The sequence below is a fragment of the Dipodomys merriami genome, unplaced genomic scaffold (genome assembly GCF_024711535.1).
Source record: "Dipodomys merriami isolate MVZ:Mamm:240054 unplaced genomic scaffold, mDipMer1.0.p SCAF_9, whole genome shotgun sequence".
NCBI classification, from domain to species: Eukaryota; Metazoa; Chordata; class Mammalia; order Rodentia; family Heteromyidae; genus Dipodomys; species Dipodomys merriami.
The window spans coordinates 57363548-57390916 of NW_027206512.1; the positions used below are offsets into that span (position 1 = coordinate 57363548).

Genomic DNA, 27369 nt, shown 5'->3' on the forward strand with positions numbered 1-27369 from the left:
CCATAATTGTCATCGAGATGTGATCATCTGTTTCATATTGATTTAACTCAGCCTAAATGAAAGCACCAGTGTGATTTGCCATTTTATTTCAGCCCTTATTCTCAAAAAGTAGAAAATATGTGAATACTTAATATTCCCTTTTCTAAATTATAAAACTGTGAGTAAATTAGCATCATCTTATTAGAGTAAAGAAAGAAAGATGAGTAGAATGGTAAGAGCTTCTGAAGAAAGCAAACTGGTTAAAGAAGGGAGAAAATAAGGACTCTATTCAGTAGTATATAACTGATTTGACAGCCCAAAACTTCTCTGTCAAATAGAGTAGCCTATATTCACTATGACTATATAAGGAATATATAGAATGACTACTGAAAATACACAGAATACACAGAATTTTAAGGATTACAGAGTTTCATAACTAACTTTTACACTGACCATATGTCCTTAGTAATATTATAGATATAGAGAACTAAATAAAACAGAGCTTTAATTTCATTTTTACTTTCTAAGGTGACTACTAAGGTTGAAGTTACCCTCTCAAGAGGTAGAGCATCTGTATAGCAAGTCTAAAGCCCTGAGCTCGAACCCAAGTACAATCAATCAACAAATCAATCAATTAATCAGACTACTAAAAACTTTAAAATTCCAGATGTGGTTGCAGTTGTGTCTTACATTATTTTTCTATTGAACAGTGCTGACACACAATATACTGTGCGTGGAAGTTAGAATGTTCAAAAATGAGATATAAGGTCATATGATTAATAAGAATTTTTAAATAAAAAAGCAAAAACTAAAAATAATCAAAATAAAATACAGAGTTGCATATTCAGATTTCTCTTTGTTTCAAGCTTTCATGTTGCAAGTTTAATATCAAGTATATAAGAGCGAAATCATGTGGTTTTCACTATTGAATTTGAAAGCAATACTAGGATATCTGATTGTTCTTTACTCTCAATGGTTATACAACTGATCATTCTAATTTAATCTTACAATTTTAATCTTTAAATATTACATACTTCTGACTAAGTTAAAAGGCATGAAAGCTTTATCAACTTCATATTTTCACTTACCTTTCTTCTATGTAAGGATAAATCATGTTATAATTAAACTACTTCATTCTTTTCTATCTCGCTTTCACATCCTTTCTCTAGGAGGATATTAATATGAGCTGCTATCAGATTTCACAGTTTGAATAAATCTTTCCTAAGGTGATATGCAAAAATAAACTTCTTCCAGCTAATGGATTTACTTCAAAGTGTTATTATTTGGATTCTTTACCAAGGGCATTGGCATTTTATACTACTTTTATATCAAAACAAGGCCAAATACTATTGTCATAAGCTGAAAAACATGTTGACTACATAAATCATTTATAATTTTGTTTTTCTAAGGCATTTTAGCCAGAAAAATGATATGTTTACTCAAATAAAACATTATGACTTAGTTTTCATCAGGACTTTCAGCATGCAAAAATGGATATTAATCTGTTCAAAATATAATGCCTGCAAAATGCACCTCTTTCTATCATTGTCTTGAGTCCAGCAATACAAAATATGTGTACATTTGAAGGAGATTTTCAGAATGAGATAAAGGTGGGAATGAACATAACGCTAAGCCTTCCATGCTCCTTCCTTTGAAAATCCTAATTTGTTACCCTTTCATTTCAATTAAATGAAAATCTCTCTGATACCATCTCAGTTTAAAATGCAGGCAATATAAATAAATAACCTGGGAATTTGACTTCACAATCTACAACTCTGTAGTAAGGAACAAGATATCCACAAATAATTTTTTAATATATGGAATAATATGAGAGAAAACCAAGTGTTTTAGGGTAGAGGAAATAGTAGTAATTATCCTTCAGGTGGAAAATACTAAACACACTTCATGGGAGTAGAACAGCATGAAATGTGAGATGGAGAGAGCAACAGAAGCCAGTTTGGCCAAATGATATATTAAATATGGATATATTGGTTGCTTTTTAATAGCTGTAACCAAAAGTGCATGAAGGAATAACTTAAAAGAGAAAATATTTTTGACTCATGCTTCAACAAGTTTAGTCCATGATTGCTTTATCTTGTGTGACTGGCAGAGTATCATAGTGATGGGAGCACTGACCAAGGAAGTTCTTCACCTCGTGGTAGACAGGAAAGAAATAGGAAGCAAAAAACGACTGAGGAAAAATCTGCCCTTGGAAGACAAGGTCTTGTGGCTTATGTCCTCCAATCAAGCCCCATCTCTCAACAGTCTATTCAAATTTTGACTCCACTAATTGATTAGAAATGATTAAATCAGCCGGGCGCTGGTGGCTCACGCCTGTAATCCTAGCTACTCAGGAGGCTGAGATCTGAGGATCGCGGTTCAAAGCCAGCCCGGGCAAGAAAGACCATGAGACTCCTATCTCCAATAAACCACCAGAAAACCGGAAGTGGCGCTGTAGCTCAAGTGGTAGAGCGCTCGCCTTGAGCTGAAGAGCTGAGGGACAGCGCCCAGGCCCAGAGTTCAAGCCCCACGACCGACAAAAAAAAAAAAAAAAAAAAAAAAAAAAAAAGAAATGATTAAATCAATAAAAGTCCTCCTGATCTAACCATCTCTGGACATTCCCTCATAGACACATCCAGAGGTATGCTTTGCTAATCACCTAGTTACCTTCCAGTGTAATCACGTTGTCAAGAAAGATTACCATGACATTGGGAAAACAAGACTCTGTTTATTCCCACTTCCTTGCCCCCTGAAAATGATATCATCTATAGACTGTTCCAAAAATTACAAGTTCCTCCATTTCTATTTCCTTTCTAGACCATTTGCTGTTGTTAGTATACAAAGAAAAGTAAGGGCTACAAGATGTAGGACAAGAAGTTTAACTTCTCTGAGCCAGTTTATGTTCTTTCTTTCTGATACAAGGACAATCATACTAAAAGCACTCATTTTTAAGGTTAGGGTAAGTAATAATAAGTATGTCTCATATAAGAGTAAAAATTAGAAATCAGGAAATTAGACTCTGGTTTGCATATGCTACTTATCAGCTGTGTGACCTACATAAAATTATTATCTTTTCTAGACTCTAATTTGCCTATTGCAAAATTAGGGGATGTTGACTTACATGACCTGTATTTCTTCTAAACTTTAATAGTGTAGGTGCTTTTGATGGCAGTTTTATTTGACTTTGATACTGAACCATGCAATTGGAGTAAATTGGATCAAATTGCCATCATTGAGCCTCTAATACATCAAGATTTTATTAAAAGGCTAAAAATGAAGGTGATGATAATGCATTAGACCACGAGTATAATTTCAAATAGACACAAAAACAGAGTAGAGATAGAGTAAGGCCTAGTTATTTTGTCTAGATGAAAGAGAAAGAAGATGGTAACTGGTATGAAATTCACATGCTAGGCTTGGAGATATATGGTTTCATTTAAAATTAGAAAATACCATTCAACAAATTTTCAGTATTGGTAATCCTGGGAAGAAAGTGTCTGAGTTTTCCTGGCACAGTAAAAATTCTGTTCAACTGTATTAAGTATATTTATAGGTAGTAACATAACCTAACACTAATGTTTTGAAAATAATTCAATGGTTGAGCAAAATGAAGACTGCAAAAAATAAATTTCTCAGGTGCATTCTGTGATGAGTGGCAGAATTGGGCTAGCTATTATGTCTGCTCTTATAGACCTTAAGGAGAATCTAGGAATAAGAAAATAGGAGACATAATCTAAGAAATGTATTTCATCATCTCTATATTCCTACTTTCCAATTACTAAAATGGACAAAAAGATGTTTATAGAAATGTTTCAAAATGGCAAAAACAGCATATATTCTAAGCTTCTTAACTATTCACTATAGTACTGAAAGACAATCCCTCAGTATGTATAAATCAGATGTGGTACTATCTGTGCCATCCATACTTCCATAAGAAAAAAGGATCCTAAAAAATCTTTGGCTGTAAATCTAGGTGGATCTAAGATACTTGCATAAAGTTTAGAATAATGTGATTATTTGGCTAATCAGAAATTTTCTGGAAGGTAGCTTCATCCCATGTCCTAAATAATTGGTTTATCAAATTTGTCTTTGATTTTCATTTATAAATCACAATCTTAATCATATATATTTATGCAGTTTGATATAGTTATACAATATGTAATGATCCAAGAAAAGTGTGTAAGGATTTTCTAATCCTGATCAGCTCAGAATTAAAGCAAATATAATAAAGTTTAGTTTTTAAGGTAGCTACTCAAAATATGATTTCTTAATAGTATTTAACTTTTTATTAAATTAGGGTATCTCATTACCATGCTTTGTCATCATAAAAGCTTAATACACACAGAAATATTTTGATTCTATTAAATTATAAAATGTCTATTTTGTTACAGATTATTATTTATAATTGAATAGGTATTTTGAAATCCTAGTAGTATACTGGAGTATTTATATTTTATGTAAGGTAAAACAAATGTTTTCATTTTAATATCCTAAAAATTGGCTTAATCCTATCACTTTAATTATGTATTTTTCTACTGTGGAAATTAATTTTAAGCTATTCCAATTTGCATTTTATACCATATTTTCCTAAAATGTGTTTTAGATTAGGAACTGACTGTTGAATAGTCAAGTAAACCAATGAAATTAATTGGTCTAGCAATGTATCACTGTATAAGAATACTACAGATGGCTTACTAGTTTTAGAGGGATTCATTTTTTGGTGGATATTCACAGTAGTTTGATTTCAGGTGATCAAAACTTGTTCACATCTTCTTATAGCAATGTCAATTGTTAATATCCTGACACTCAGACTTTGGGATTATTTCTGTGATTTGCTTTGGCCATTGGGAAAGTAGCAATCAAAACAAGACAAAACAAGATAAAAAGCATTTCCATGTTAGTACGTACTATGTTCCATATATTGGCAGGACATAAGGTCTAGACTCTGATGGTAAGAGACATACAGGTTGGTCATTCCAATGACACCAACAGACAGAGAAGCTAACTCCACACCTGTGTGGGGCCATCCTAGATCATCTGTATCCTGCACTGGCAATTCCAGTCAATAGTTGAAGATCCTCGCTGGACCAGAACAGTACACCTGACCTACAGGCTTGAGAGGAAAAAACAAATGGTTTTTCTTTTAAGCTGCTTTATTATGGATTGGTTTGTTACACAGCAATGAAGAATGTACCAATAAGTAGTAGAACAAAAACATCTTCTCAAGAAATACTAACATTTCTGTATCATATATTTGTTATATTAAAAATGCTTTGCAACTGGGTTCCCGGGAGTCAATCTTGGATATTTCTGGCTTTCTATCCTTGGCTTTATAGCAATCTCAAACAACAAATAACAATTAAACAGCAACTGAATGCATGATCCTGGATTATGCTTAGAATGGAACCATTTTCATTCAAACTCCTAGTGCTAATTTTATTGGTGTAATTATAGTATGCCCTATCATAGTTGCTATGAAAAGCAATTGTTCTTCTAAGAAAAATCAATTTTCAACGTTAACTCTGCTTATATATTTAATCAGATCTTGGTCTTCTCTTTTTTCCAGAAATTCTACAAATTTAATATTCCTTATTCTTCTTTTGTTTGTTTGTTTGGGTCCGGTCGTGGGGCTTGAACTCTGGGCCTGGGCGCTGTCCCTCAGCTCTTCAGCTCAAGGCTAGCGCTCTACCACTTGAGCCACAGCGCCACTTCCAGCTTTTTTCTTTTTCTTTCTTTCTTTCTTTCTTTCTTTCTTTCTTTCTTTCTTTCTTTCTTTCTTTCTTTCTTTCTTCTTCTTCTTCTTTTTTTTTTTTTTTTGCTTATGTGGTGCTGAGGAATCGAACACAGGGCCTCATGCATGCAAGGCAAGCACTCTACCATTGAGCCACCTTCCCAGCCCCAATATTCCTTATTCTTATCATATTTCTATTATATTGCTCTATTATATTAAATTCTTATCATATTGCTCTTTCTTGGGGAGAAAAATTGCATTTCCCCAAAAATGAGGTAGAGAAACTGCAGAAATGGCTGCAAATTATGTCATTTCTTCTATCTCATTGACTGTGCTTTTCAAATCCTTCCATTAAGAGGCAGAATCTATTTTTCATATTGACTCTTGGACATGTGACTTGACCATCTTGACAACTAAGAGTGTAATGGGTGTCCAGTTGTGACAATTCTAGCAAAGGTGATTATAGAATTTCAAACTACACTTTAAAAAATAAAAGACAGGTGGTTTTTCTGTGGACGTAGACTAGCTTTAAACTTACAATCTTACTGAGTTGGCTTCTGAAGTGTAAAGATTACAGTTGTGCACTGACACACCTGGCTTCAAAATTTACTTCAAAAAAAACTTGATGAAGATGTAAAGTTATACTACAAAGGCAATGATAAGCAATGCAACCCCTGGTAATGCACCATACTTTTCTGCAAACTTTGGAGGGTTCAGCTGCAGCTTTGGCCCACTGTAATTATTATAGAAATAAGCCACAGAGAGATCTGAAAGTTCTACATATTCTGACATTAACACTTTACAAAATGTTTCATATTTTTGCCTATTTTGTCATTTTTTGCATTTCCATTTTTTTTTGGCGGGGGGGGGGGGGGGGTCTGGTCGTGGGGCCTGAACTCTGGGTCTGGGTGCTGCCCCTCAGCTCTTCAGCTCAAGGCTAGCGCTCTACCACTTGAGCCACAGCGCCACTTCCGGCTTTTTTCTTTTTGCTTATGTGGTGCTGAGGAATCGAACCCAGGGCCTTGAGCATGCAAGGCAAGCGCTCTACCACTGAGCCACCTTCCCAGCTATCTTTCAAAAAGCATTTTAAATTTCAAAGAAATCCAACTTATTTTTCTTTGATTGCCTGTTGTGCCTCTCTGTCTGTCTGCCTGCCTACTTACTACATACCTAATCTATCATCTTTCTCCTAAATTAAGATCAAATATTTTTTTCTTATATCTTCTTTCAGAAGTTTTATCATTTTTCTCTTTAAAGTTGGGCCTGGAAGTGGCGCTGTAGCTCAAGTGGTAGAGCACTCGCCTTGAGCTGAAGAGCTGAGGGACAGGGCCCAGGCCCCAGAGTTCAAGCCCCATGACCGACCAAAAAAAAAAAAAAAAAAAACCAACACAAGACTTAAAGTTGGGCCTACAATCTGTTTAGTATTAATTTTTATTTGGTGAAAGTAACGTCAAAGGTTCCATGACAAATGTCCACATCTCTGTGCAGAGATACCCAGTTTTTCTGAAGCCATTATTGTTATCCATGGATTTCTCTGTTCAATTGAGACTATTCCTGTCTATTTTTACCTTGTTGACAATTTTTATCAACTGGTCATGAATATTCTCTATGTGATTTTATTTTGGAATCCAATTTGGTCCTTTGATCTGTATATTTATCACACTATTTCTGTTACTACAGGTTTATCAAAAGTAGTTTAGGTCTTCTATCTTCTTTTTTGAAAACTTTAGCTATTCTGGGTTCAGAGTCTTTACACAGAAATTGAACTTACCATATCTAAAAGTAGTCTACTAGGATTTTTCTTCAAATCTACAGATCATCAAAAATAAATAAATAAATAAATAAATAAATAAATAAATAAATAAATAAATAAATAAATCACAATTGCTCTGGTGCAAAAGTGAAGAAGAAATGAAGTCTATATTTAATCAAAGGATTGTTCTGTCTTGAGAGAAATTATTTTTTCTAGCACTGCACAGAATTAATTCCACAAAGCCCCACTAGACCAGGTAGGGCCAATAAAAGATGTCAAGGTGCAGCAGTCTCATTGATGGAGGTCACTGATCTCTAAGAGTTTACGTTCTGCAGAGATTTTTTTTTTTTTTTAACTTCCCTCCTGGAATGATCAACTGGCTTCCCTCAAGCCCTTGTAAACCGTTTTCAGGTCAAAGCTGCTCATCTTTTCCTTCATCTTTGCACACATTCTCGCTCTCCAGTTCCCCCTGGGCCTTGGACATTGAAGGAGCACATCTCTGGACCTGTGGCAGCAATTTCGGATGCACCCGAATGACCGTCTTGCCCTTTTCCTCTGGGTGTCGGATAGCAATCACCACCACCTTCCCCCCAAAAGTTTCCAACACTTCGTGCGCAGCCTGAATCTGCAAGAGCCAACCACTGGTGCTGCTCCCACCCCCCCTCCACTGTGGCAGAGCGTCGCAGTAAGACTGGGCAACGCGAACGGCGGAGGACAGCGGACAGCGTAGGATCCGACCCCGGCGCTGAGCCCTCCTGGAGTGGAGAGGACCTAAATCGCAGGCCGGTCAGCAAGTTCTAAGGGTGCGAACCAGACTCGTCAGCGCTCTTCGCTAGTGGACTACGAATCCCGGCGTGCACTGCGCCGAGACCGCCAGCTCAGCTTTGGGGTCGGAGCGCAATGGAGTTTGGGAAGTGAAGTCTCGGAGTGGCCAGAGCCCGTCGCCCAGGCAGAAGGAAGGGAGGCGTTGCTAGTCCGCCGGGGCTTTAGCTCGCCGCTTCCTGGCGGGGCTCCGGGTCTCTCGGCTCGGGCTGAGGGGTTTACGCGGGCGGCGGGAGCGGTATGGCTGGCTGGAGTAAACTCCAGGGGCGGGGGATAGGTGGGTGGGGAGGCGGGGAGGAGGGAAGGGGGGGGAGAGGGGAGTGGGCGGGGAGGCGGGGTCAGCGGAAGCGGCAGGTTGCTTCCTTCTCCGCGCGCTCCCTCCCCGCCTCTCCCAGAGGGAGCGGTGGGAGGGGGGAGGGAAGGGCCGAGGGAAGGTAGTGACACGTGTCAATCAACCCCCCTCCGGGGGGCGCGCGCTCCGGGGCTCGCGCCGAGGGCTCGCGCCCCTGCCTCGTGCCTGCGCCGCTCGTATGTAAATGAGGGCGCGTGACGCGGGACGCAGATGGACAAGGGAAGAGAGAGAATGGCCGCTGCCGCCGCCGCCGCTGCTGCCGCCGCTCAGTGCCGGAGCCCTCGGTGCGCGGCGGAGAGGAGAGGATTCCGGCGGGAACTCGACTCCTGGCGCCACCGCCTCATGCACTGTGTAGGTAAGAGAGAGTCGGGCCGGGGCCCGGGCCCCGCGCGGCGGCGGCGCGGCGGCGGCGGCCGCAGCCCGAGGAGTTTGTGGCTGGCGGGGCTGTAGTTGGATCTCCGGTCCGGGTCAGTTCAATGGGGAGCGCGCTGGGAGCGGCGGCGGCGGCGCGGCGGCCCCGCCGGCGCCTTTTGTCTCCGGGGCTCCCCCGCCCCGGCCCCCCGGCTCGGCGCGGTCCGCACCCCGCCGGCAGCCCGCCCGGCTCCGGGGCTCCCCGGGAACTGTGAGTTGGGATCCGCTCCCCGGCGCCCCGGGAGGAAACCGCCCGTCCGCTCGCCCGCCGGCTCGCGCGCTCCCCGAAACTCCTCGGCGTCTGTCACCGCCCGGCCGGCCCCTGTCAGCGGGAGGACGCGGCCCGCGGGGTCGGTGTCCCGGCGGTGGGGAGAGCCGGCGGGCGCCGGCGGGCTGGTCCGCGCCCCCCGCCGGGCGCACACACACACACACCCCCTTTTCGCCGCCGGGGGCCGGGCGGGCAGAGGCGGACTTGGGACTGGGGGGATTGGGACTCGGGGTGGGGGGGGACCCTCACCTTCCCTCTCCGGGTAGGGGGGGAGCCCCGGGAGTCGTCGGGTGGGGCGGCGGCGGGGGGGGTGAGAAGGGGGGGTCGCCCGGCTCAGCCCCCCCCCCCCCGGCGCGCGGCGGCGGCGGCGCGGTGTGTACCCCTTTAAGAAGGAGCCGCTCGAGCGCTGACGGTTGGGATTTGAAGTTCTTCCTCCCTCTTTGGAAGTCTGGACGGATGGGGGGGGCGTTGCCATGGCAGCAGCCCCCTCCCCACCCCGCGCCTCCCCACCCCGCGCCTCCCCACCCCACCCCCCTTCTCTCCCTTGCGGGCTCCCGGACGACTCCGGTCCGCTTTCGCGGCCGGGAGATGGACTCTCCCCCCCCCCCCCCCCCGCTCCCCGCACACAGGCGCGCGCGCGCCGCCCCCCTCCCGTCCCCGGCCAACCGCAGGTCCCCGCGCCGTGTGGCGGGGCGACCCGGCGGCGGCGGCGGCGGCGGGCTGCGCCTCAAACTTCGGGGCCCGAGGCTCGCGTTGCGCGGGGTGGCGGGACGCGGGGGACCCCCGCCGTGGGCCTCTCCCCTCTTCTCCCTCGCCCTCGCTCGCTCGCGCTCGGGTTCTCTCGCAGCTCTCTCTGTCCCCCCTTCTTCCCTCCCCTCGCCCCCCTCCCCTCCCCCGCGAGTCCGCCGCCGCCGGAGCCCGGCAGGTGGGTGCCGTGGGCAGGGAGGATGGAGCCGCTGGCCGGGGTGGAGGGCGAGCGGCCGTGTTGGTTTTGGGGGGGGGGGTTGGGTGGGAAGCAGGTTGTTGGGGTTCGGGGTGGGCGGTGGCACCCGCCTTGCGTTCTGGTCACCCAGTCCTGGGTCTGGAGCCGGAGGGGGGTCACCTCAGCGTCCCCCCCCCCGACTCCGCACCGCACCCCTCCCCGGGTGGGCCGCGCCCCTGCGTCCCCCGGGCTATCGTGGGGGGGGGGAACCGGAGAGGTTCACGCGCGGACAACTTGGGAGAGGAGCCCGGCGCGGGCGAGCGGGAGCGGGCCGGGGACGGCCCCGTGGAGGCCGCCCGCGCCCGCGCCCCCGCACGACGCCTCGCCGACTTACCCGGGAAACGCGCGCCTCGAGCCCCGCCGGGCTCTGCAGGACGGTGGCGGGTGATGGTCCGCGGGAGCCCCCGCCGCCGTCCGCGCTGCCTGGCTGCCAAGCCCGGCGCCGTTCTGCAGTTGCGGTGTGAAATGCTTCTCCCGGGCCCCCCGGGGGAAGACGCGGGCCGCCCTGGATGTCAGGGTCGTGGGGAAGTGTCGCCGCGCGCACCGGGACTCGAGGAGGCGGCCTTTGTTTGGGACTTGTTTGGGTTGAACCTTGTTGCTCTCCCAAGGTACATCAAGTGTGGCTCTGCGTCACAAAGAATACATGTACTTTGGAAAAATCCAGATTTTCATTAAAACATGCAAGCTCGTACACTTGATGGGAAAAGGAGTCTCTTTTTCCTGAGTTACTTGGATATTCAAATAGTATTGGAAGACATCGAAAACTGCATCTGAAATGCAGCCTCACTGTTGCAGTTTAAATGTAATACACAATGACATTGTTCTAGGCAGGAAAAAAATACTTCCCTGGGTTCCAGCCGTGTTTGTAACTTGTTTCTCACGGTCCCAGCCCTAGTCGGGGACTTGCTAAAACCCATCTCATACATTGTTTGTTGTCACTGTTTCTTTCAGCTAATACAGTCTTTTAAAATAGTGTACACTTGTTGACTGGTTTATTTTTGCTGCATCCTATCACAGTTACTGTGATATGAATTTAGATAAAAGGTAATTGGTGTATTTCTAGTCACCTTTAACTATGATATGCTATGTTCATTGCTTTGTAAATAGACTTATAGAGGCCATATTTTCCTATTTCATGTATGTACATATGTGACTGTATATGTGACTATATATATATTTTTTTCTTGTTGATCATGGGATTTGAACTCTGGGCCTGGGCACTGTCCAGCTGTCTTCAGCTCAATGGGAGCGCTCTACCGCTTGAGCCACAGAGCCACTTCTGGTTTTCGAGTGGTTTATTGGAGAGAAGAGTCTCATGGACTTTCCTGCCCGGGCTGGCTTTGAACCGTGATCCTCAGATCTCAGGCTCCTGAGTAGCTAGGATTACAGGCGTGAGCCACAGGCGCCCGGCGTGACCATTTTTTAATGTACATAATGTTCTTTTTACACACACACACACACACACACGTCTTGGGGCTTGAACTCAGGGTCCTGGGCACTGGCCTTGATCAAGGGTACCACTTGAGCCACAGTTCTACTCCTGGATTTTTGGTATTTCATTGGAAGTAAGAAACTCATGACTTCACTGCCCGGGTTGGCTCAGAACCAAGATCCTCAGATGTCAGCCTCATAAATGGCTAAGGTTAAAGGTGTGAGCCTCTGGCACCCAGGTCTGCTTGACTAATTTTTATAAAATAATACCCTTGCTCTGGGGGAGAAAATTACCCAAATGTCTTACTGTTAGGTGAGATGTGGAAATTGTAGGCAACATGTTAGGTTGTACAGCATCTTAGTAATCAGTCCCTAGTGACATTTGAACCTCAGTTCCTAGCTGTAGTCTTTAAGTAATCAGATTTTTATATAACATGTTAATCAAACTTATTGGGAAGAAAGTTATTTTAATTTTCAGTGAGTACTTATTGAGAAGGCAATGTTCTTGACTTGATATAGAGAGATGTTTACCTTCTAATTGTGAAAAATATTTCCTCAGTTTTGATTACTCTTCCTATTCACCCCAAGTTTTTGCTTTTATTTAGAGAGTTGTCCAACAAGCTCTTTGTCTTATATCCATATTTATAATAGAGGTTTAAAATAATTTGTTTTTCTATTCTGTATTATACTACAGTTTTGAGTGTGCTTATGTAACCAATGTCTCAGTTCATTGGATATTGCAAATAGTATTCTGGTATTCACAGTGATACTAAGTAATAACATAGTCCTGTGTGTTTTGGGTGGGATTTGAACTCATGGCCTCTTGCTTGCCAGGCAGGTGCTCTACCACTTGAAAAATGCACCCAACTCCTTGTTTTCTAGTTATTTTCCCAGTAGCTTGTTGTATTTTTGGCCTGGCTGTCCAGGAGCAAGATTCTCTCACTTACACCTGCATAGCTGGGATCATAGGCACACACCACTACACCTGTCTTATTATATTGAGCTGGAGGTCTGGCTTGTTTTTATTGCTGGGGCTGGCCTTGATCTTTGAACTGAGATCCTCCTGATTGCCACCCCTTGCATAGCTGGGATTACAGGTGTGAGTCACCTGTCCTGGCTGTAGTCCCATGTTTTATGAAGCATATAACTAATATCTAGTATACGATGAATCATAAAATTAAAAAAGAGTAAAGTCTGGAGTAGAAGACATACATTAGTACATTTTAAAACACTATCTAGCCTTTAATAGTCTATTATGATATTTGTTCTGGGGGATAGGCCAAGTTTTTTTTTTTACTTTTTATGGTGATACAATTTTGATCATAGTAAGCTCCCCACATCTTCCTTTACACAATTCATACTGGATTAAGCCGGCTTGTCTTTCTAGTCTTTTTAAATTGGAGTACTTCCTCAGGCTTTCTTTGTACTTCTTGACCTTGACATTCTTGCAAAGTCCAGGACAGCTAATCTGTAGAATGTCCTTTATTTGAATCTGTCTGTTGCTTTCTCATGATGACACTGGTTACATTTGGCAGAAAACTACAGGAGATGTTCTGTTCTCAGTACATCATATCTTGACATTCATAATGTTGGTTTGCCCTGATGTTAGCTTTGAAAATTTGGTTAACAGGATATTCTGTTTCTCCCTGAAACTTCAGTTTTTTTTGTAACTGATATGCAGCTATTAAAAAAAGTACCTTGAAAAACAGAATATCATCATTGTCTCATCAAAATTTCATCCACAAATTTTAGCATCCATTGAAGATGTGCCTTCTATAGTTATTAGAAGTAGACATTCTTTTGTAAAGCAGTCTTTTCTTGTATTGTCTACTTGTTCAATTGTTTATTCATTTGGTTATTTTTGTCAATAAATTCATGAATTCTTGTTTAAGAATCATAGTTTGATTAATGCAACCTTATCAAGCTGAGACCCCCCCTTGTGTGTGTGTCTGTGTATGTCTGTGTGCGCGCGAGCATACATGTTCGCGTGCGCCTTACCAGGATCAGAGCAGTAGTATTTTCTATGACAGAGCTGATGAGATGCATGCATGTATCCATCTATCTATCTAAAATCTCTCAGCAAAACAAAGTGGCAAAGACTGGGTTAAAATTATTCAATAAATTTTGTCTTTCTTAGCACTGTATTCAGTAGAAAAATAGTGAAATAAATATAGAAATTACAAATATGTAATTTTAAGTAGCCATTAAAACAGTTTATTTAATTCGATGTGTTAAAATATTGCTATTTTAATATTAATAATTAGTTGGTTTATATTCTTTTCTTAATATTGGTCTTCATAATTAGGTATTTTACCTTTTTAGCATATCTCAATTTGGAGTAGGTACATTTCAACAGTACTTAATAGACATATGAGGCAAGTGGACACAATTTTGTCACTAGTTCCCTTGTTTACAATGGTACCACTCAATCTAAGATCTGTTGTTAGGAACTAAACCTGTTATTTACTTTGTATTTCCCTAAATCTTTTATTTGGGAACCTAGACTGATTGGATTTGAATCCTAGTGTTACCACTTACCAGTGTGGAAAAGTATGTTTCAATTGCTTCATCTGTAAATGGGAGATAATTAGGTTGCTTGAAAATTAGTTACATTGATATAAATGAACGTGTAGAACATACTCTTTTTGTATTTTTATATTCCGTGTAGAAAGCATTCCATAAATGTTAGTTGTTGTTATTGTTTTTTACCTGATTGAGCTTTACAGTTTTTGTGAATAGATTCTTTCTGATGAGGGTGGCGATAAATATTAAGAAAGATAATGGAGCATTTTAGAGGAAAAGACAGTAAGGGCTTGTGAATGATCTGTATTTCAGAGTACTCTCTAGAGCCAAGAATTACACAATTTAGAATCACAGAGTATCACTTAGTTTATTCTTCACTTTCTTCAGGAAGAGGCCAGAAAACATTTGTTAATGCCTTTCTACATGCTAACGATCTTTCATGTAAGTGATACTGAATTTAAAAAATAGTTTTTAGTTCATTAAAAATTATACCATACTATAGATTATATTGAAGTTATTTTTTGTTGTTATCTACTCTGTTTTAGCTTTACTGTTAATCAGTTTGCTACTTATTTCTTAAAGTTTCTTGCCTGTTCTCTTTATCTTACCGCTGACTTCTCCATTATCTCATGTTGTCAGGAAAGTTGCAGAAGAATAGATTTACTTAGGAATCTGGATTAATGGACACTGGTAGTTATGAGTCAGCTGTCAAAAAAGTTATCTGTACAACTATTTTTCAAGCACTAGCAAATATTCTTTAAGATATGAAAATTGTGGGTCAGGTAATAGCATACAAGTGGAATCTGGGGCCCTTATGAGTTTACCAGTTAAGACCTATCTCCAAAGATGTTCTGTAAAATGGGATATTGATGGATTTTACATAAGATATTTGAAATTCTGACAACTCCTGGATCATTTTATTCTGGGAAGAGTAACATTTTGCTGTCTTTGAGACCAGGTTGTGTGTGCGTTTCATATTTTTTCACACGTTAAGAGGTTAGGAGACTGGGCTTAGTCTAGCCTAATACCTTCATGGTGCTGCCATTGTGTCTAGGCTATTTAAAATCTCTTGGTTGATTACAAATGTACACTCTTTCTAAATTGGCTCAGGTGAGCATGATAAATTGATGTTAGATGTTTTCACATTCTTTTGATCTTTCTGACCTCAAACTCTTCTTAGCACAGTCTTGGAAGGAGCCACAAAAGTATGTAGATTTCTTTTATTTTATTTTATTTTATTTGTGAAGATACTGTACAGAGGGGTTACAATTATATGGGCAGGATAATGCGTACATTTCTTACCAAGCATTGCAGCCTCCTCCTTTGTTTACCCTTCACATCCCTTCCCAGCCTCCCCCCCCCAATCCCAATCCTTCTCCCCCCCTCCCCCCACCGACGTTGTAAAGCTCGTTTTGGACATGACAACTTGTATGTAGATTTCTTTTTTTTTTTGTCCTCAAAATTTTATTTGTTTTATTTATTTACACTTTTTTTTGTGAACATACTGTACAGAGGGGTTACAATTACATGGCAAGATAATGAGTACATTTCCTATCAAGCATTGCAGCCTCCTCCTTTGTTTACACTTCACATCCCTTCCCAGCCTCCCCCTGCCCCCCCAACCTCCCACCCCCCCCCCCCCCCCCCGCACCAAAGTTGTAAAGTTCGTTTTCCACATGACAACAAGTAAAAGTATGTAGATTTCTGAAGTAAAATTTTCTTCCTCATTAGTAAGAGGTAGTCTGTGAGAGCATCTGAATGGACCCCAAAAATCCTATTGGTACCACTAGAAATTAGCTAAATAATAGCATCTTTGCATTGGAAGACTAGAGCTCTTTTCTTTTGACACTTCTTTCTTCTCCGGTTCTTCTCTTTTCTTCCTCCTTTCCCCTTGCCTGCCTTTCTCTCTCCTTCACTCCTCCTTCCCCTTCCATCCTCTTCTTGCTCTTTTTTATTCCTCCTCCCACCTTCAACACTGTTGGGGTTTGAACTCTTCATATGTTCCAGCATATCTTTTTTTGTTCAAAGCCAGCCTCAGACCTCAGTTCTACTTCTGTCTCCTCCACATGTGAGATGACAGGACTGTGTGCTTGTTTGTTTATTGAGATGGGGTCTCACTATTTTTGTTGACTGGGCTGGTGTTACGTAACCTGCCTCCTGAATAAGTGAGATTGCAGGCATGCGTCCTCTTGCTCAACCCAGCTTCTTAACTAAGGCTAAATAAAAATTTTGTTTTAAGAATTTTTGGGTTTGCAAGAGAATAAAACAAAATTATAAGTCTTTCCATAATTGACAAGTCTCTCATTTATATTTGTTACTTTAGTTTAATAACATGGAATCTATTATTGTTTGAAATAACTGCTTTGACTTCCTAATTTACAAAATAGTAATATCTCACATTTGCCCTTATTCATCAAGTAAAGTTCTTGACTATATCTTTTGAGTTGGTTATAGTCTGTCAGACATATTCTCTATTTGTTTCTTCTAGAGACAACTTTATCAATTCTTTGTTTTCTATACATTGCCCCCAATTTTTGAGGATCTCTTTAGTCATATTTTCTACCCTGCATCCTCAGATCTTTAAAACTCAACTTTAACTGAGAGCCTTAAAATAAATATTGGCAAGCAATTTGAGATACTTCTCCAGGAACTCAGATGGACCTTTTTACTGATGGGTGTGTTCAAGATGTATATTGGAAGCAACTTTTTCCATTAGTTTTCATTTCTAGATGAAACAAGGGGCCAAATCTTCATAAATGATGGAAAGGACTAAATGGGATGAACATAGTTCTTCTTTACACGTTTTTGTTTTAATCTTAGGAAAAAGTATTTCATCTTGCACAGATAGAAGTCTATGAAACTAAGATAATATTTGTCTCAAATGTTTCTTATTTTTTTCTTTAGTAGAAAGTGTGGAAGTATTTATATAATAATGTTTTTTTTTTCTCTTTAGTTTGTTTGGTGCCAGTCCTAGGGCCTGAGCACTGTCACTGAATTTTTGTGCTCAAGGCTAGCACTCTACAGTTTGAGCCACGTCTCTACTTATGGCTTTTTTGGTGGTTTATTGGAGATAAGAGTCTCCTGGGCTTTCCTACCTGGGCTGGCTTCAAACCACTATCTCCATTTCCTGAGTAGTTAGGATTACAGGTGTGAGCCACTGATGCCTAGCCATAGAGTGGTGTTTTTTTTTTTTTTTTTTTTTTAGCTGAAGGTTGTAAGTTAGGCAAATGTCAGATGATACTTAAATATATGGAACTAAATGAAATTACCTAAGGTTAAGGAATGATATACATAACTATAGAGAGAAATAGAGGATTCTGTACTGCACCTTAGGTTAGAATTCGTTGGATAAAGGAAGAGGAAGCTCAAAGGAAGGCCACTGAGCTCTTGTACTGAAAGCATTACCTTTGGCTAAGAAGTGAAACCTGAAAAATACGGTATCACTATATCTAAGAGAATAAAATCATATTATGATAACATGATGATGAGATGTCAAGTACATAGGTGAACAGGAATGTGTACATTGTTTTTGGCATTATGGAAGTTCACTAGGTGAGTTTTCAGCAGTGGTGGAGATATCTGAATACTTTAACTATACTGTAAAAGTTAGGAAGTATTAAGATTCATTCAAGTGGAGATACGTATTCAGATACGTTTTGAGCAAGAACATGCAAATGGAACAATAATTGGAAGTATCTTAGGTGTAGGATATTTGCTTAAATAATATGGGAATGCTTTTTGAATTTGTTATATCCATAATTATTTTATATGTTGAGTATAATTAAACAGCGCATAGCAATAAAATATTGAGACAGTATATTAGATAAAGAAGAGACAGGAAATTATGTTAATTTTTTTTCACTTTAACATTTTCTTAAGCAAGTTAATTATAAACATTATATTTGTGACTGGTATATTTCAAAGGAATGATTTAAGTTAATTTGCTGTTGTGAATCAATCAAAGTATCTTGAGTCCTACTATGTGCCACTTGAGTAGGATCTAGTTCTGTGTTGCTTCTTTATTGGTTTTGGACAGACTTTGGAGTCACGAATCTTTGTTTTTAATGGAAAGGCTCCAAACTGGCTAAAAAGATGGGTGTTGTAGTCCCTGTTCAGAATTGCACTTGCCAGCCTGCCGCAGACATTGAGGTAGATTGTTAGGCTTCTCCCAAAAGCAAGTAGTGACGTGACTGAAGCTACCAGCTAGGAGGGCTGACCAGAAATGAAAAATGGATTTTCCAAAACATTATTTCACCAGGAGACAACTATTTGAATGTTGCCTCAAGTAGAACTATGGCTCAATTGGTAGAGTGCTAGCCATGAGCATGAAAGCCCAGTGACTTTGTCCAGGCCCTTAGTTCAAGCCCCAGGACTGGCACAAAAAACAAGTATTAGTTATTTCAGTGTTATTTCTCCTTTCTTAGAAGGAGACTGAATAAAGGAGACTGAATAATCTTTTCACTTTCTTGCAAGAAGTTTTCTGCCCTAAGGGCAGAAAACTTCTTGCAAGAAAGTGAAAAGATTACGTGGGACTCCTATTTCACGAATAAGGCTGGAACTATGGGCTGATAAACAAAGCTGACTGTTTACACTAGGCTTAGATTTGAACTTGTTTTGAAGAGCTCACCAGAATGGAGAATGTTGAGTATCAGATTGTTATAAGAATAACATAACATGAAGAGAAGGGAGCAATTAATTTTAACTTAAAAGATCCAAAATATTTAAGCTTGAAAGGATTGAGTGAGGAAGTGTAGCTGTAGCTCAGGTGGTAAAGGGGCTAGCCTTGAGCACAAAAGCTAAGGGGCAGTACCCACGGTCCTGAGTTCAAGCCCCTGTATTAACACGACGGGGGGAAAAGTATGAGGGAAAGCTACTATTGACAAACTATTAGTAAAGGGATGGTTAGTAAATATTTTAGGCTTATCCATCCAGTCTTAGGCACATCATATGTGGACTGTCAGAATGTTTTCTCTGGTAGGTTACTGGGTCATCAGATCTTGATTGCAACTATTTACTCCTGTTGTAGTGGGAAAACATTACCTAAATGAGTAAGTATTCCAATAAAAATTTTATTTTTACAAGTCAGTGATTTTTTTTTTCCATTGGTTGTGGGCCTAGGCGCTGAACCTGAGTTATTTTGCTCAAGGCTAGCATTCTACCATTTTGAGCCACCGTTCCACTTCCTGGTTAATTGGCCAGAGCTGCCTTTGAACTGTGATCCTCAGACCTCGGCCTCTTGAGTAGGTAGGACTACAGGTTTGAGCCACCAGCACCCAGCTAAATAAGTGATTTTAGATTAAAGGCCACAGTTTGCTGCCCTTTTCAAGTTAAAGGATCCAAGAGCAAAGTAGAGAAGAATAGACTAAGGGGCTGGGAAGGTAGCTCTGTGGTAGAGTGCTCACCTAACATGCATGAAGCCCTGGGTTCGATTCCACAGCACTGCATAAAATGAAAAAACCAGAAATGGCACTGTGGTTCAAATGGTAGAATGCTAGCCTTGTGCAAAAAGAAGGTCAGGAACAGCACCCAAGCCCTGACCTGGCAAAAAAAAAAAAGACAAAGATAAGTAAAGACACATAAAACAAAATAGTGGTATATATTCTAAAAATATTTTGCATTGTAGTCTTACTGGTGATTAGAATAGGAGTTGGTAGGACTGAAAGGGTAAGTTAGGACTTCTACAGGGAGGAAATTGGGAAACTTTGAAGGTTTTTGTTGTTGTTGTTGTTTTTTGTCGATCGTGGGCCTGGGTGCCTTCCCTCAGCTCTTCAGCTCAAGGCTAGCCCTCTACCATTGAACCACCGCCACTTTGGGGTTTTTCTGCTTATGTGGTGCTGAGGAATTGAATCCAGGGCCTCATGCATTCAAGGCAAGCACTCTGCCACTGAGCCACCTTCCCAGCCCCACTTTGAAGCTTTTTTTTTTTTTTTTATGAGTACTAAACATAATCAGATAAGTCGACTTGAAACATTCATTATTGGTTCAGATTTGAGGGTTTTTTTGTTTACAATGGTTTCAACAAGCTCAGATTGAAGCAGCCCTATTAAGTCAACACTGGGAAAATGAGCAGTCTTCAGTATTAAGACTTTCAGTTGCTGAAATTAACATCCTTCTTTCTTTGGGCTCTCAACAACTTGAGAAACAAAATAAGGAAAAAGATGAAAACCAAAATGGCATTTTTATCCTAACAGATGTTGGCCAGTCAGGTGGGCTAAATCTTACCCATCCAGCCCTAGGCACACTAGGAAAGCAGTTTCATCTCCTGACAGCCCTCACTCCTAAGGACAAGAGAAGTTAGAATTGAGCTCTTTTGGTTCAGTTCTTCAGTCCAGAATCACCTATCATATAAGGCACTTTCCAAGGAGTGAAGACAGACTTAGATTATGCTTCTGGAACATCTGTCCTCATGAAAATGAGAAAAAAAAAAAAGTGGGCTGGGAAGGTGGCTCAGTGGTAGAGCACTTGCCTTGCTTGCTCGAGGCCCTGGGTTCAATCCCTCAGCACCACATAAGAAAAAAGCCGGAAGTGGCGCTGTGGCTCAAGTGGTAGAGTGCTAGCCTTGAGCTGAAGAGCTGAGGGACAGCGCCCAGGCCCAGAGTTCAGGCCCCACGACTGGAACCCCCCCCCCAAAAAAAAAAGAAAGAAAAAAGTGCCATATCTCCAAAGCTTAGGGCTTTTAGGCCTTTTTTTCCTTTTTCTTTTTCTTTTTTTTTTTGGGGGGGGGGTTAGGATACTTTCTGGATAAGTAAGTATATTAAAACAATAGAACTACTCCTGTACTGAAAGCAAGTCAAACTTGCTTATGGGTATTAATTCTAAATTGTTATATTAAAATTTCAATATAAAATGTATTTTTTCTTTGCTTGAAAATTAGCTGTATTTTTCTATACTATTTAAAATACTTAAGTAAAATGAACTTTTGATAGAAAAGACATAAGCCTTTCCTCTAGTATCATAACTTTCAATTGGCTTAAATTTAGATAGAATTAGTATAAAAAATTATTTAAGTGGTATGTTTGGCTCTCATTTCTGTTTTTGAGATCCACCTGTAATCAACCAATTTTGAAGCATAAACGGGATAAAATTGTATCTGAACATGTACAGCCTTTGTATCCAATTGTTTCCTAAATAATAGTCTAACTGCTATATATATGCCCTTTACATTAGATTAGATATTAGTAATCTAGAGGTAATTTAACATATACATGTAAGTATAGATCCAGCAATTTTCAAATAAGGGATTTGAGCATCTTCAAAGTTTGCTGTCAATGTGAGTCCTCAAACCAGGCCTCCACTGATAGAGTCATAAATATATTTTGATAGTAAATTTATTGAAAATTGCTGATTACTGGTGTGTATATAGTTTATTAATTGGTATTCTTTTGAAAGAGAAGAGTTGTACAGATAGACATTGTAACAATGAGAAGTTCAAGACACTGTTGAAAATGAACTTTGGTGGGGGGAGTTGGGGAGAGGGGGAGGGAAGTGAGTGTTGGAGAAAAACAAAGGAGGGAGTAACAATGCTCAATAGGAAATGTACTCATTACCTTACTCATGTAACTGTAACCCCTCTGTACAGTATCTTTACATTGAAAAAAAGTTATTCCTCTATATCTTCTTACTCTTCCCTTTCTGAATAATTCAGTAGTAAACTAACAAGTGGGCCAAACACTGGTAGCCGTCCACACTAGGAGGGGTGTGTGCGTGGGAGTGCCATGTCTTCTAAAAGTAGGATGTCAGAACCTGATGGTCTAAGGATGGTATCTGTCTGAGTTGATGGTGAGGATGATGACTACATGAGAGTGGACTGTATGCTGTTCCAGAGTGTCGGAGCCTAACCAGGATGACTGTCCTGTCTGAAGGAGGAGAGCCTGGTATAGGGGAGAGTTTGTTGGTCCCAGCAAGGGGTGTGTTGAGACAAGAACTAAGATTTAAGGAAGGAATTGGACTTGGGGTGGAATGTAGCCTCAGCAAGTAGCAGAGACTAAATGGGCATTTGTGTAGGAGCGTTAGGTGTGATGAGTGAATCCTTGCATGGAGGTGTCTGAGTGAATGGTGTCATCAACAAGGAGAGCAATGTGTTCTTACTAAGTGCAGAATATCAGACACAAGGTTGAGGTGAGTATAGGAAGGTATCTTATTGGAGGAACTGCGGTTTGGGATGTCACAGTCTGAGGAGGATAGGGAAGATAGTCTTACAGAAGAAGTGCTAGGTCTGAGGCATAAGAAGGAGCCTTTACATGGTAAGGTGACTGTATACATGGAGTAAGATAAGAATATCAGGACCTAGAGGAGTAAGAGAGTTCATGTGGGGGAATGGGAGACTGATGCATGAGCATGTGGTTTCATATAGAGTGATCACCCAAATAACTAAATATTAAGGCTGATGAGACCCAAGGTTCCTTGTTGTCCAGAAAAGGAGTTACAGATACAGAAGTAGAGTACACTAGGATGCTCTTTAATGGTGGATTGGAAATGAGCAATTGGTGTGAACTCAAGGTTTTATTTTTTTCTCTCAACATACATAAATTTAGAAGTGAGTGTGTATATGTGTATATGTACATTCCCTAATACGAGAAAGGATATAGTTGAATGACATATTCTCATGAATAATCACTTCCATCCTTTAAAACTACATAGTCAAGTACATGCTGGTTGGTAGATTTTTCAGCACTAAGAATTTTCCCCCCATTCCTGAAGCTTGAACTCTGGCCTGGGAGCTGTCCCTGAGCATTTGCACTCAGGGCTAGCTAGCACTCTACCACGGAATCAAGGCTCTACATCCATCTTTTTTGCAGTTAAGAGTCTCATAGATTCCTGACTTGGCTGGCCTCAGATCTCAGCCTCCTGAGTAGTTAGGATTAGAGGTGTGAGTCCCCAGTGCCCAGCAGCACTAATAATTTTAAATACTGATAGCTAATATATATTGAGTGTTTAACATGTGTTAATCACTATGTTAAATTTTTATACATATTATCATCCTTTCACATATGAAATAATGCAGTTTTTACCTTTATAGATGAAATGATTGAGAATTATAGAAGTTACATGGCTTTTCTGAGACTTTTCTATCAAATATGAAGATGGAATTTTATCTTTATTGATTCGCCTTTGACCTCTAGGTCATAATAAGGCTTAGAACTACCACAACTTGCTTCAATTTCCTGCCTTAGGGTTTGTTGGTTTTTTGGGTTTTCTTGGTTTGTTTTTACTATCCTACTGTGAACACCACCATTGAACAACTGCATTAGTAATAGTGGCATAGTAATAACTGTTATTTATTAATAATTATAATTATTATATATTATTATTATTAGTTACTTCTAAATACTTGTGGCCTCCTTGTGACTTTACACAGATCCTTTAGCCTTCACATCATTATCAGAATTGTCTTTAGCATTTTATAGAGTAACAGACTGTCATACTCTGCCTTCTATGCTCTCCTTTGAGATGATAGTAGCTCTTATTGCATTGTTTTTCTTTTTTTCTTCTTTTCAATGCCAGTCCTGCAGTTTGAACTCCAGACCTGGGCACTGTCTCTGGCCTTTTTTGCTCAAGGCTAGCACTCTCCACCTCTGGCTTTTTTGTGGTTAATTGAAGATAAGAGTCTCATGGACTTTCACCTGGACTGGCTTTGAACTGAGATCCTCAGATCTGAGTAGCTGGGATTACAGGCATGACACACTGGCACCCAGCTTTTGTCTCATTTTTTTTAAATGTAACTATTTAGAGAAAAGCATGATACCAGCCGGGTGTGGGTGTCTCACACGTATAATCCTAGCTCTTCAGGAGGCTGAGATCTAAGGATCACCTTTCAAAGCCAGCCTGGGCAGGAAAGTCCATGAGACTCTTATCTCCAATAAACCCCTAGAAAACCGGAAGTGGTACTATGGCTCAAACGGTAGAGTGCTTGCCTTGAGCTGAAGAGCGCAGGGACAGCGCCCAAGCCCAAGCCCCATGACTGACCAAAAAAAAAAAGGAAAGAAAAGCATGATACCATAAACTTACACCTCAGTGAATAAAGTGAATATGCTCATAAATGATTACCACAAAATCAAGAAATAGGACCTCCTGAAGAATCCCCTCATAGTCCCTCCAATTACAATATCTATCCCCATTTTAAATAGTATCTGACTTTCAATACAATAGATTAATTTTACCTATTTTGGTACACTTTGTTGAGATGAATTATGTACTATGAATTTTTAATGAATTATATACTATATATTTTGTGTTTAATATTTTAAACAGTATTTTGTGTGATTCATTCATGCAGTTGTCTTTAGATACTATTTCACTATCAGTGCTCTATAACTCATAGTGTGTAAAAACTTTGTATCCCTCTTGAGAGATAAATGGATTGTTTCCAGTTTACATTATTAGAAATAATACAGTGAGCATTATTTTGCCTTATGTATTATTAATTTTGGTTCATTTCCTGGATATTTTTTAAATCATTTTAGGTAACTAGATTTCTCTTTTTCTGTGATTCATTGTAATTCATTCAAACCTGGGGCTTGTGCTTTTCCATGTGCTTTCATCCCTCTGCCATAAACACTTATGTTACAGTGACTGCTTATTTCCCACCAAGTTCAAAGTTTATATATGTGTGCATATATATACCTAAAGAAAAAGCTTGTTTTCTCTTACCCTGTCTTCCTAGCACCACAGTATTTAAGCCATTTTTGAAGGAATGAATTATTATATTCATTTTAATACTAAAATTATAATCATAAGCATAGATCTAATAGAAATTAGGTTAAAAAACTCTTTGTTATAGCATTTAGTTACGTATAGAATTACCTTAAAATTAATTCCTAGTATGTTAAGCAGTTTAACGTGACACGTATCTGTGTTGTTACCACACATGATTGATAAACCTTATAAGAAGTGAGTTTGGAGAAGTGGTAGAGCTCTACTAGGCTTGACCATAAAAACTTAGGGAGCAATTTTCCAGGCCCTGAGTTCAAACCCGTGTGCGCACATGCACGCACGCGCATGCAAACACATGCATGCACACACACACACACACACACACACACACACACACACACACACACACGTTAAGATTTCATGGAGTAAAAACTGATTACTGATTGTTCTCCCTACTTTCTGTCTTATAAATGTGACTTTATGAATGGCTTCTTTTTACAGAATTAAATCAATGAACCAATCAGCTGATTCACTGAAATAAGGCACAGTTTATAGAACAGTAATATACTTGTGAGTTTTATTTTAAAAACTGATCCCTCTTGCAGGGTCCCAGTGCCTCATGCATGTAATCTAAGCTACTCAGGAGGCTGAGATCTGAAGATTACAGTTCAGAGTCAGCACGTCAGGAAACTGTATGAGACTCTTATCTCCAGATAACCACAAAAAGCCAGAAGTGGAACTGTAGCTAGCTAGCCTTGAGCAAAAAGGGTCAGAGACAGTGCCCAGGCACTGAGTTCAAGCCCTAGAACCAGCTTGTGCAAGTGCGCGCGCGCGCGCGCGCGCGCGCACACACACACACACACACACACACACACAACCTGATGAGTCTTGTAAGTTATCTCCATTTGATACTGAAGTAGTATTTCTCATTTGTAAAATCTTTTTTTTTTATTTCTAGACTTATTTATCCTGAATTTGTCTTCTCTGAGATTAAGATTTTCATCATTGCTTTAACCACCAAGGCCCTTATTAACTATTATCCCTCATGTCAAATGACAATGATAGTATTTTCTACCATTTTTTCATATATATATTTTTTTTAATTTTTATTTTTTTTGTTGGTCAAGGGGCTTGAACTCTGGGCTTGGGCACTGTCCCTGTGCTCTTCAGCTCAAGGTGAGCAATCTACCACTTGAGCCACACCACCACTTCTGGTTTTCTAGTGGTTTATCAGAGATAAGAGTCTCATGGAGTTTCTTGCCTGGGCTGGCTGAACCTCAATCCTCAGATCTCAGCCTCCTGAGTAGCTAGGATTATAGGCATGAACCACTGGCACCCGGCTTTTTCTTATATTTTCTATCAGGGTTTAGTTCTATAGTCTGGCTCATTAGACATTTCCTATACTGTTTATTGATTTTCTCTGTTGCCTTTTTTTCCTTCCTCACAAGTACACTTAAGGAATATATGAAGGGTTTATCATCTGTTTTAGTGTTCTCCAAGCATTGTCATTTTTCCTTTTTTTTTTTTTTTTCCTGTTGTAGAGCTTGAACTCTGGGCCTGGGTGCTATCCCTCAGCTCTTCAGCTCAAGGCTAGCACTCTACCACCTGAGCCCCAGTGCCACTTCCAGTTTTCTGGTGGTTTATTGGAGATAATCTCATGACTTTCCTACCCCGGCTGGCTTTGAACCTCGATCCTCAGATCTCAGCCTCCTGAGTAGCTAGGATTACAGACGTGAGCCACCAGTGCCCGGCTCATTTTTTCCTTTTTTGCATTTTATTTAAGAACTCTTCTACCATCGTATTGGGGAAAAAAAAACAAACAACATTGTGTTGGAACTGGCACTGTGCCTCAAAGTTGTAGAGAGCTTGCCTTGAGTGAAAAAGCCTAAAGACAGTGCCCAGGCCCCGAGTTCAAGCCCCACAACTGATGGAATTAAAAAAAACACACACACATACACAGTGAAAAACCAGGTTCTCTGCTAGCTATAAAATTCAGCTACATTTTGTAGGTTGAACCACCAGACAGGTTGAGGACAATATAAAGGTATAATATAATTTCTCTTTATTTCTTTACAAATCTGATTTATTTATTTTTTTTGGGGGGGGGAGGTCCAGTCGTGGGGCCTGAACTCTGGGCCTGGGCGCTGTCCTTCAGCTCTTCAGCTCAAGGCTAGCGCTCTACCACTTGAGCCACAGCGCCACTTCTGGCTTTTTTCTTTTTGCTTATGTGGTGCTGAGGAATCGAACCCAGGGCCTCAGGCATGCAAGGCAAGTGCTCTACCGCTGAGCCACCTTCCCAGCCCCAAATCTGATTTATTTTACTACTAAAATGTGCATAAAAAAATACCAACCCCATTCTATTTGACAGTTGAAACTAGATAATTATTTGTCATAAAAAGGTCGTTTTGGATACTTAGCAACATCATTGACTTCTTCCTATTAAAAAAGGTACTGGTAGTTCTGT

General features: G+C 40.7%; 1 protein-coding gene across 9 annotated transcripts in view; it reads left to right on the forward strand.

Annotated features, from left to right (window-relative positions):
* Positions 1-8702: 8702 nt before the first annotated feature.
* Lcorl (ligand dependent nuclear receptor corepressor like) overlaps positions 8703-27369 on the forward strand; it is a 104324-nt gene continuing 85657 nt past the window's right edge. For 8 of the 9 annotated variants that reach the window (XM_070013093.1, XM_070013088.1, XM_070013087.1 and 5 more), the window contains exon 1: positions 8703-8992. In XM_070013093.1, the coding sequence (XP_069869194.1) occupies positions 8848-8992 (145 nt within the window). In that variant the 5' untranslated portion in view covers positions 8703-8847. The remainder of the gene's footprint in view (positions 8993-27369) is intronic. The other variant, XM_070013090.1, reaches the window with a different exon arrangement.